General features: G+C 53.0%; 1 protein-coding gene across 1 annotated transcript; it reads left to right on the top strand.

Moving 5' to 3' along the window:
• The first annotated feature begins 6,535 nt into the window (after positions 1-6,535).
• CST8 (cystatin 8) lies at positions 6,536-11,240 on the top strand. The gene is given in 3 exon segments (XM_068524757.1): positions 6,536-6,723; positions 9,142-9,298; positions 11,157-11,240. Coding segments are annotated over 3 exon segments (429 nt in total).
• The last annotated feature ends 491 nt before the right edge of the window (positions 11,241-11,731 follow it).

Here is an 11,731-nt window from a genome sequence, read left to right as displayed (position 1 = left end):
TCCATCCATCCATCCATGCATCTATTCTTCCATTCCTTTGTTCATCATCCTCCAATCTCTCCACCTCCCATCCATACCACTCAAAAGAAATCCAGACAGTTTTGCCAGGCGACAGCCACCTGTGTCCCTTCTGCGTCCATCTCTGAGGCCAGATTCACAGTGGGTGGCCCTTCTCCAGTGGTGGTGTTGGGTTGATGCCCAGGCACAGGGGTGGGAGGTGGGTGACAAAGATGACAGAAGGCTCTGTCCTCTGTGGATCCCCATCAGGGCATCTGCCCTGGAGCTGCCTGACTGATGAGAAATCTTCTCAGGGCCTCTGGGGTCAGCTCAGAAGATGGCAGCTCCAGTCACCCCCTCCCCTCCTGCTCCCTCACCCCTGTGTTCCCCCATCGGCACCCGGCCTGGCCTCCATGGCCCTCAACACTGATCACTAGCCCTGGGACAGGCCCTGAGGTGACAGAGACCCCCATGAGCACCTCTCTCTTCCCGGGTCCTGGTGGGGGCAGCCCTGGAGGGGCCGAGGGATGGGGGCCTGGGACCCTAAGTGGGACAGAGAGGCCATGGGACGCTGTCTGGAGGAGGACTTCAGAGGGAGAGGCTGAGGGGTCTTCCCTACGCCTGTTGAGTTCGGGGATCTGATCTGCGTGTCCATGGTGGTTAGTCTATCCTTTCCTGGCCAGTTGGTTCCCTTGAAGTGGTCATCAGTGCTGATGGGACAGCATTTCCCAGGACCACTGAGGACAGCTCCACTGGGAAGGTCACAAAGACAGTGGTCTGGGTCAGTTTTGGCTCCTTGTGCAGCCTGTGTGTAGAGTCTTAACATCTTCATGCCCTGATAGGGGCATGTACACACTGACAGGGTGAGTCTTATGGTCAGCAGAGCCAGCCTGTTGTCCAGCCTTGGCTTAGAGCTCTTAGTTCTGAGGGTCGTTGCTCTGGGCCGCAGGCTGGCCCAGGAAAAACAGCCCTGCCCTGAGGGCCGGCGGGCTCTGCTCACAGGTGAGCACCTTCAGCCCAACCCCCATTCCCCTGGGGAAGGCCTGCCATCTACTCTGTTTCATTATAAGTCAGTCGTTTTCTACCTTGGAAACCCCAGTGGCTTCATTTCACTCACATCCTAGAGACCCACTCCCCCCATCTCTGCTACCTGATGTCAGAAACACACAAAGTCCCCAGGTGGTTGGCACTTGTGCCCAAGATTAGGAAATGGTTTCTAAGAAAGCCCAATATTTCGAGGTGTGTGAACCGCAGTGAGGATATTTTGTTTGTGGCTTGCATCTTGCCTCTGGATCCCACTCTCTGGGAATATGGGGTTAAAACCATGGCCCATTCACCGAGCTGAGGCTCAGGGTCCTGGGCCGTGTGAGGGTCTTGGTGGGGCTGGTGAATTTTATGCCCACCACTGTTGTCACTGGCGAACCCACGTTAGCAGGTTGCGGATGATGGCCCACTCCCTAAGGTCAGTCACAACCAGGAGTGGCCTGTCCTGTGTCACCGTGTCCTGGAGGAACCGCTCCAGATTTAGCCTAGTCAGTAGTCGTCCCAAATCAGTAGGGAGTGAAAATATACACACAAGCACACAATAGAAAAGTGGACACATATTTTAGAAATTCTTGATTTCCACAAAACCCAGAATGTTTTCTGGGATTACCTGGTTTGGAGAAGCAGGGCCCTTTGGGATACCCATGCTGAGACTCCTCCTTAATCCAAGTCTCAGCACTGGGGAATGCGTGCAGAGGCAGCAGGAAAGGATGAGGAGGTAAGAGAGAGAAAAGTCGGGTGATTTAAGGGTAAAAGTTGAAGTATAAACATCTGTAGAACTGTGAACCTAGGAACACCAATGGAAGAGAAAAGGAAAAAGATAGAAATATTTGAAGAAAGAATGGAGATACACTTTCCAAAATTAAAGGAAGACACAATGCAAAGATTTTGTATCAATTAGCTCTTGCTGCATAAGAAGCAGCCTCAAAATATCAGTGACTCATAGCAGTAAGCATTACTCCTTCCTGACAGGCGTGCAGGATAGGGGGATTATTGTGTTCAGAGCTGCCCAGAATTAAACTTTTCTAGGTAATATCAACATGCTGTTGGGGTGTGTGTGTGTGTGCACATGCTTGTGAAGTTCAAAGGCTTATGAGAGTGTTAGGGGCATAATATTTGGTTCTTTTACAAAATCAACAACAGTAACCACATATTTCTACAAAATATCCAAACCCTAGAAATATCGCTTCAGTTTGGTGAATTTTGGTGTACTGATCAGCTCTTGGCACAGAAATGCTGCACTACAAACCCCTCTTGACCACAGCAGTGCGTCACAGCAAGAGTCCATTATCAAGTCATGGGTCTGAGGCTGACCCGGAGGCGTGGCTGTGTGGCTTCCCTTCAGATCAGCACAGCTGGGCTCACCCTGGAGTGGGGACAGGTCTGTTCCACCTGTTCTGGGGCTCCGACTAGGTGTCTCCAAACAGCTGGACCTTTAATAGTTCCCAGACCAGGTTGCCGGACGCTAGGAGCTCCCACACCACGTGTTCTCAGGCTAGGTGCCACCAGGGCACCCCTCACCTTGAGAGACCACCCGAGAGCAGGAGGAATCTTCACACCTCGTCCTGACGCTGTCAACTCCACCTCCACAGCACAGGTGGAAACCAGCCATGTGCCAGGCCCACCGCAGTGGGAGGCTGGGAAGTCAGGGCAAAGTGTGCAGATGAGCTAGTCTTAACCAGGGAGGGCTTGAGGACCACAGTGATGCTTCCGTATGCAACAGTTGGTACCATAACCTTGAGTGGACAGCCCAGGTCCCAGGGCTGCATGTGCCATGATGGATACTCGTCTTTTCCCAAAGTACAAAACCCGGCAGAACTGGGCATGTCAGGGCTGCGGACACTGGTGACGAAGCTCTGAGTAAAGGCAGGGATGAGAAGCACAACATCCAGAGTGGGGTCACAGGGCAGCTGAGGACTACATGTCAGAGACTGATAACATTCCAGCTCTCGGCTTGGGTGATGGATTCATGGGTATCCACTGCGTCATACAGCTATGCGTGGACCAATGCCAGGAGTGCCACAAACCAAGACAGATGATGTTTCAGCTGACTTTGGGCAACTAGGGTTCATAAAAGAAAAAAAAAGGCGAGCAAACAAAAACCTCAAACGCACCCTAGAGTCAGACAAAAGTCCAGCAGGTGCTTTGAACTTGGTAGTTCATGGGGAAAGGGCTGAGGGGCAGCTGGTGGGGTTACTCCATCAGCCCAGCCTTGGAGGACATGGGGGTGGGGGACTCCGTGCACTGATGATCCTCGAAGAGGGCTCTGCATCTGCCGGGTTGGGTCTTGGGGTTTGCCCTCCATGACCCCCCGGCCTGAGGGGCCCAGTAGGGCCTCGGGCGCCTGCCAGCCTGCATGGGCTCCCCTCCCAAGGGCCCTCCCTCACCCCTGTTTCCCTGGGTCGTGGGAACCACTGAGCGTAGGAGATGGCCTGTCTGCTTTACATTCTCGGCCATGACAGAACTGGGAGGGGGACCAGGTGCCCCGATCCCAGGAGGCACGTGGAAGCCCAAGGAAGAGGCCGCTGTGGGCTCTGGAGCTTAATCTGCCCCCAGAGCGGGGTCTCCCCTGGATCAGACCTTGTGCTATGGTGCCTGAGGCCTCCTGATCCCAGGAGCAGAGGGGCATGTGTGGCTAAATCCCTAGAGGTGAGAAATTGTCAGGCCTCAGGCCCGGTTCCTCTTCGATCTTCTGCCATGAGCACAGGAACTGCCCTTCGCTCTAACCCCGTTTTTATTTACGTACCATCATACCGTTGCTAAGGTTATTTTCCTTTTTTTCCTAATTATTGAAGTAATGCATATATAATATAGAAAACGTGAAACAATATAAAGAAAAGTCAGAAATGAATGTTTTTTCATCAAAGCAAAAGCATTTCTCACTCAGTCCACAAATATTGACACGTTCTCTCTGTGTCCAGCCTGGCTCCAGGCTCTGGGGGCGTCGTGATGAGTGACAGGAAGAATTCCTTACCCTTAGAAAGTCTGTTTTATTTCTCGTGGGGAAAGACAGGCAATAAAGATACTCACCAGTAACTAACTGCAGGTTGTGATGGGTGACACAGAGGAACAAACAGGGAGATAAAAACCAGAGCTGGGGAGAGGCCCTGGAGATTTGGGGGGTGTCTGTGGTGAGACTTGCAGGGGGATGAGCCGGGATGAACAGCTGTGTGGAGGTGAGGGGGGAACCCCAAGCCCCCGAGAGAAGGCTGTGCCCGGCAGGGCAGGTGGGGTGCCAGCCTGGTGCTCGGTGCAGTGGGAGGGGCTGCCGGGGATGAGGGTGAAGCGGTGGCACACACGACAAAGTGTGGTCAAGAGTCTCCTACATTTTTTCATAACACATTTTTATTTATGAAGAATTGGATCATATTTAGTGTTTTGCATCTTGTGCATCACTTTTTTTGATAAGCATTTTCCAACATTGTTGAGAATTCTTTAGTTTTTAAGTCAACGTAATAGGCTTCTTTTATTCATATCATAATGCATTTGTATATTTACTAAAGGTGGGAACCTCTTAAACTCCCCTGGTGCTATTAATATGCAGCAAAATTCAAAAATCATGAATACATTAGAGTTGACCTCAGAACAACACGGACTTGAACTGGGCGGGTCCACTTATAAATGGATTGTTTTCAATAAATACATATATGGACTGTAAATGAATTTCCCCTTTTTCATGATTTTCTTAATAACATTTTCTTTTCTCTGGCTTACTTTACTGCAAGAATACAGTATATGATACATCGAATATGAAAAATATGTGTCAATCACCTGTTTAGGATATTGGTAAGGCTTCTGGTCAAATGTAGGCTATTAGCATTTAAGTTTCGGGGGAGTCCAATGTTACACGTGGATTTTCGACTGTACTGGGGCTTGGCGCCCCTCACCCCTGCGTTGTTCAAGAGTCAACTGTACTAGTAAGTGACTGGCAATCAGCCGTTTATACTAAATTTAAATTCGTATAAAGCTTTTGCATCAATTCTCTCTCTGTCTTTTTTTTTTTTTTTTTTTACAAGGAAGTTTTTGTTTTCTTTTTAAATTAATAGACTTTTACTTTTTTTTTTAAGTATTTGTTTATTTATTTTTTATTTATGGCTGTGTTGGGTCTTCGTTTCTGTGCGAGGCCTTTCTCTAGTTGTGGCAAGCGGGGACCACTCTTCATCGCGGTGCGCGGGCCTCTCACTATCGCAGCCTCTCTTGTTGCGGAGCACAGGTTCCAGACACGCAGGCTCAGTAGTTGTGGCTCACGGGCCCAGCTGCTCCACGGCACGTGGGATTTTCCCAGACCAGGGCTCGAACCCGTGTTCCCTGCATTGGCAGGCAGACTCAACCACTGCGCCCCCAGGGAAGCCCTCTCTGTCTTTTATTATACAGAAATACTTGAATAATTTTTCAAAGGTATTGGAAAAGTGTTGTCCACTACAGCACTGTTTGTAGCAGCTGAAAATGAGAAACAACCAAACCTCCAATAGTTTAAGTACAATGTGGAGGAAGGGTTCCCACCCAGCAGTGGTTCCAGCAGCTGGATGTATGCAGCAGGGCTGTGGTTTCCCATACATGGCCCAGTGTCAGGAGCCCATCAACCTTCACATCCTGCGACCAATGCCCACCTCTCTGTCCCTCCAGGAACGTCCAAGAGCCCAGGGGTGCCCACGCCCCCTCCCACTAAGGTGCACGCCTGAGCCGCAGGGTGGGCTGTGGTCACTGCTCCCCGGAGGACGGGACAGCAGAGGGCGGTGCTGGGGCTCCAGAGGAGGGAGTCAGAGGCCAGGCACTTAGGAAGCCAGGGTCACGGCATGGGTGGGCCCTCCGCCCAGAGGGCAGAAGCAGGAGGGGCTTGCCTGCTGTGTGAGCTGCCAGGACCACGGGCCAGTGGCCGGCAGGGGAGAGGTGCCCTCACCGAGACAGGGTCACCGGTGTGGGATTACATCACAAAGTGGGACCTCCCTGCAGGGCATGGACTCAGAAGGTGACCACACACCAGGGCTCAGGAGCGAGGAGGCCCCAGACCAGGGCATAGATGCAGCTGAAAGTGCTGGGTTTGCAGGAGAACCCCGGGCTGGGGCACCCAACTCCACAGGAGGGGGAGCAGACTGGAAACAAGGCCAGGGCAGGAGACCTCAGGGCAGCGACACCCTTCACAGCCGCATCTTACAGGCCTGAGACACAGAAACAGGAGTGGGCGGAAAGGCTCGCAGGGGAGGTGCGGGCCCGCCAGCTCTAAGTGCTCTCCCTGGAGCCACAGAGCCACCCAGGAGGAGAGAGGCTGGTGGGGGGGGGCACTCCTGAACTGGCTTCTTGTGGGCAGGGTTCCTTGGAAGACAGGGGGAGCCCCACCAGGTGACCCTGACAGTTCTGTCTTCATCCAGCTGGGCTGATGTTCTCAGGGTAAGATCTCTGGACCTGTAGTGGCACCCGTGGCCACCCCACCCTACCCACAGCTCCAGCCCTGGGAGGACGAGGACCTTCACTTGTGCCCCCGGAAGGAGGGACCATGACCAGACTCTGGGGGTCCTGCCTGCTTCTGCTAACCATCCTGGTGGTCCTGGTGGATAGCACATTCCTATACAAGAACACAGGCAAGGTGTTGAGGGAATTAAGGGCCATCAGCACCTCAAGTGGCAACGTGAAACAGTGTCTGCGGTTCGCCATGCAGGAATACAACAAGGAGAGCAGGGATGAGTTGTAAAGAGAGTCGGCAGGCAGGCCATTGAGAAAGACTTACCCCAGGTGTTGGACTCCACACTGCCTCCGTTGGCAGGAGCGGGGCCAGTCTACACGTGACTCCACGTCCCGGCACAAGTGAGCCATCAACACGGTGTTCCCAGCACACGAGGCTGATGGCCGCACACTCCAACAGGGGCAACCCTGCCACCCTTTGAAGTTAAGGCTCCCGGGTCCTGTAACTTCCACACCCCCTTCACAGTTCTCCCCTTTGGTACCCATGCATCATGGGCATGCAGCCCTTCTGTGCCAGCCGCTCTAGATGGGGCTGAGATGGACACAAGCGATCACAGCCTTTAGGGAGCCAGGGGACCAATTAGAAGACAAACCGCCAAGCCAGGCCTGAGAGCTGGGATGCTGTCTGTGGCGTGGTGCTCGGGGCCAGGCGTCAGGGGGCTTCCTTAGACAGCTGGTGGGACCTGGGTCCCCTACACAGTCATGGTTGAGCACCACCTCCCCAGGGAGAGATGAAGGTGCAGCCCGAGGGCAGATGGGCTGCAGGGGAAGGAGGCTGGTGGGCAGTGTTTTCTGGGGGGTCCCCAGAAGCAGACCCTAGTGCTAGTGTTCCAGTGAAGTGGTTTATTTGAGAGGCCATCCAGGAAGCACCAGGCAGCCTGGAGAGGATTGAGAGGGGGCAGGGAAGTGGCCAGTGGGGGAGCCACTGAGCAGGTGACCACCAAGGGCATCTGGGCTCAGGGTCCCTGGGGCCTTGGGGAGAGGGGGCAGCACCGCCGAGCTGGGCCACCTGCAGGAGAGGAGCTGGGTTCCTCATCCACAAACTCTCACCTGTCATTGGCTAAGAGCTGCTCCAGGAGCCCTTGGCTCCTGCTGGCAACAGGGAGCCCCGGGAAGTGACAGCGTGGGTGGGTGCCTGGGGCCCCACCCATGGCATCTGCTGCAGGAGGGAAGTGGGGAGGGTTTAGGGGTGCGGGGGAGGGGAAGAAGGAGCGTGGCCCATTTCAGCAACCCTAGGCAGCCAGTGTGAGCGGCCAGACGGGTGGGCAGTGACCAGGCCAGGCCAGGCCTCGTAGGCTGTGGGCAAGACTTTCAGGCCACCTTAGGAGGATGAAAAGCCAGAGAAACATTAGGTCAGGGAGTTCTTGGGATCCATATGATCAGATACGGACTTTGAATCTGTCACTCTGGTTAACTCACCTCCAGAAAGGGGTGTGAGTGCTCAGGTTCCCGTTTCCTTGGAATCAGCACACAGCCATCCTCTTCCTTCCTGTGGCCGGATGAGCAGAGAGGCCGGGCCCTCTGGGAGGTAGGAGGAGTGGGGACGGCTGTTAGGGGTGTGCGTTCTAGTGCCCGACGCCCCCGTCTCAGCCCTAGGTAGGCCGCCAGCTGGCTAACCAGCTTCTCCCACTACAGTCCAGTCACCCTTGTTAGTTCTTTGGAAAGAAACTAAGATGTCATATGACCTCGTTAAAGGCTGGAGTTGGCAGTGAGGGAAGGCCTGGCAGAAAAGCGTGAGTACAGGTGAACCTGGACCCAAGCTGCAGACACACCTTTCATCTCCTGCTGTCATCTTCTTTTTGACCTCACTGGTCATCAGAATCACCTGGAGGCTTGTTCAAGCACAGACTGCGGGGCCCACCCCTGGAGTTTCTGATTCAGTAGGTCGAGGACCTGCATTTCCATCAGGTTCCCTGGTGATGTTGTTGCTGCCGGGCCAGGGACCCCACCTGCGAAGCCTGGAACACCGCTGCGGAAGGACGGCCCTTATTCCTTCTATGATTCCAAGAGCTGATGGGAGAAGGATTTTCTGGGTGGCGGGCTTGGCCATCTCTAAATCCTGCTGTAATCTTTTAAAACCAGATGGGAGCAGATTTTAAACGGACATATGAGCAGCCTTTACCTCACTCAATTGTTAGCAAATTGTTAGCAAATTGTTAGCAAATGTTAGCAAATCTGTCAATCACTGCTGTTCTGCTTCCTAAACACTTAGAGAACAGGAAGACAAACCCTGGCCACATGGGCCCCTGGGGTGGTGGGAGGGGCCTTGGGTGGGGAAGTCCCAAAGGATGGGGGATTTCAGATGACAGAATCTGAGGGGGTTATGTGTGGGAAGGGACAGGGAGGGGGTCCTATGTGGTCAAGGGGCCTGTTCCCATGGGGCACACGTGAACTGGTAATATCCCGGGCCCAGGAGAGCCCAGGACCTGGAATTAGAAGGTCTTGCCTTCAAGAAAGCCCCAGGCTGGATGGAGCCTTCCCCCGGGCATCCAGCTCCAGGTGGTGGTATCAGCGTGTGGGGCATTATAGGCCATCCCCTGAAGATAAGTTTGGAGAGGGGGAGAGGGGAGGAGGAGACAGGGAGAGAGAATGAGGGTGAGAGCAATTTGTTAAGGGTTAGCTGAACCTTTTAAAAAGTAGAAAAAGCTTTTTTGAACAAAATTGCATGATTGCTAATCAATAGGTCACAGATCGTCTGGAATACTTTATTGATGCTGAAATTGCCCGCACCAACTGCAGAAAGCTTCCAAACGGTAATGAAAACTGCATGGTTAAGGAAAACTTCAGACTGGAAAAGGTAGGTGACAAACCAACTATCTGCGATGGTCTTGGCTGCTCTGAGCCCCAGGCAGAACTTGGGGTACACAGACCCTCTCCTTGAGGTCGGCATCAGTCCCAGTGTTTCGCCCCAGAAGTGGCCAGCCCTGTGGCCTTCAGAGCAGAGGGTGCAGGGCAGCAGGATGTGGAGGACCCCTTGTCCTAGGGACAGGATGCTGTCAAGGTCATTCTTACTGCAAGGACTCCATCCCTCCAGGCTCCTGGTGCAGGAAAACTTGCTAACACACATTCACTGGGAGTATGCCCTCTCGGACCCTGATGCACCAGCCAGCTGTTGCCAGCCCCACAGTCGTTCATCCTTGTGAAGGCACAAAAGGGAGTCCATTCACTCAGCCGCCCATCAAAGCTTACTCGGCGCTTGGCGCTATTCTGGGTGCTGGAGATTAAGCAGTGACCAGGCCAAGTGGTGTCCCCACCCTCCCAGGCTCAACCATGGTTTCCACAAATGTCAGGGAAGAGCCCCAGGCTCTCAGTAGAGGGCTGACCTGGCCTGGGGGCTTTTGGCCTCGAGCCTGTATTTCTGACTCAGGGTGGGAGTGCCCGGGGCTCATCCAAGGGCTTCCTCTGAGGTTGGTGAAAGCCCCGGGCTCCCTGAAGGTGGGCCCCTTCCTTCACACCCAGTGGTCCTCCACGTGAGCCATGTCAGAATCACCTGGCGGCCTTGACACACCTGGATGGCGGGGTTTCCCCCTGCAGAGTCTGATTCAGTAGGTCTGGAGAGGAACCCAAGAACTGGCATTCCTCACGAGCTCCCCAGGCTGGGGGTCCGGGGCTGCTGCTCTGGCCTTGGGACCATACTCAGAACCGCTGCTCCATGCAGCCACTGCACGGGAACCACAAGGGCCCGTTGACAGGAGCCTAAAACTGCCTCTGTGAGCTCGCCATGAACAAACTCCATCATTTCCAGCAGAATAGAGGCCCTTCAAGGACAAACATTCAAGCAGGGGGCGTGTCTGATGCCGTCTTATCTTTTATGTTAGTTTTGTTTATCTTTTGCTGGTAGTACAAGTATGGTCGGTTGAAGTTTATATTTTCTACTGGGAGCATTGTGGATGAGGGAAAGTTGTCGCTTTTTACCTGTTTGTAGAAAATACTAAAGAGAATTAAGGAAACTTGTCTTCAGGAAGCTCTTTTATTCTCTGTAAGGTTTCCATGGCCCATCTCAGTTTTAAAGCACACGTTTTAAAACACGCATTTATCGATAATGAAAACTTTGTTCCTTTCTTTCCAAGTGTTTGGTATAATGCTGAAGAGGAGTAATGCTGGGCATTCTCTCTCTTATTCCTGGGGGATTTAATGGGATTCTTTTCAGTATTTATACCTCATTACTAAATATTGTATCGAGTGTTGATTTCTGAAGCTCCTCCAACTCCCTCTTTACCAAGAGTTTTTAAATTAAGAATGTTTTCTTCTATCAGTTATTCTTTCAGTATCTACCAAGTGTATTGAATAAGTTTTTCTTCTTTGACCCATAACTATAATAAATTCAAATAATAGATTCAAATAATAGATAATAATAAATAAAATCAAGGTTACATCTGATCTCCCACCAAAATATGATGATTATTAATATTTGCTGTCTATCCGTGGGTGGGACGGGGACAGATACCCCTCCAGGTACCTGCTGGTGGCTACAAAGGTCTGCAGCCTCCAGCCAGCAGATTCCTGGGGACAGTCCTTGATGGGTGATGACACGTCTTCCAACACATTCCTAAGCTGACACTTAGCATCCCAAGCTGACACCTGGCAACAGAGCCATTTTTTTCTCTTCCTCTTGGCACACTGCTGACTTTTGCTGTGGTGGTGGTCTTTTTCAGAGACGAATGTGCACCTTTCTGGTGGGCGCACTCCCGTGGCACGGCGATTTCACCGTGATGAAGAAGAAGTGTGTGGATGCCTAGGGGCTCTGGAGCTCCTACCACCATCCCTTCCTTTGTCTGTGAAACAGCAATGGCCTGTGAGCCGTCACCAGCACGCTTTCCTCATACCTGTCACCTTGCTTGCTGTTCTGCTTTCTAGATTCAGGTTAGGTGGTAACGAAAGATGGGCGGGACCAAGTCCTCCTTCCTGGCCTCACGGGAGGCCACTTGCCTTTGTCCGGCATGATGGCCCGCCCCCAGGAATAAGGAACATTTGTCACTGAGCACAGAGGGTGGGGTGAGGTCTGATTCCATTTCCCACCACACCCCTGGGAAGGAATCTCCTTTTGATCTGGTAATCCACACACCGCCTCCCCCCCCCCCCCCCCCCCCCCCGCCCCACAGAGGGCTGAACGTAGTGGGTACTCACAGGTTCCTTCTGGAAGCCTCCTTTGGCCTGAGGCCCCTTTCTCCCTGGGTCCCGAGTGGATGGGTCACCAGTGGGAGATGAGGGGGACGCAGCTGGGAGACCC

This window comes from Eschrichtius robustus, chromosome 16, assembly GCF_028021215.1.
Source record: "Eschrichtius robustus isolate mEscRob2 chromosome 16, mEscRob2.pri, whole genome shotgun sequence".
NCBI lineage: Eukaryota > Metazoa > Chordata > Mammalia > Artiodactyla > Eschrichtiidae > Eschrichtius > Eschrichtius robustus.
Note: the sequence above shows the minus strand (reverse complement) of the source record. Positions and strands in the feature narration are given on the sequence as shown.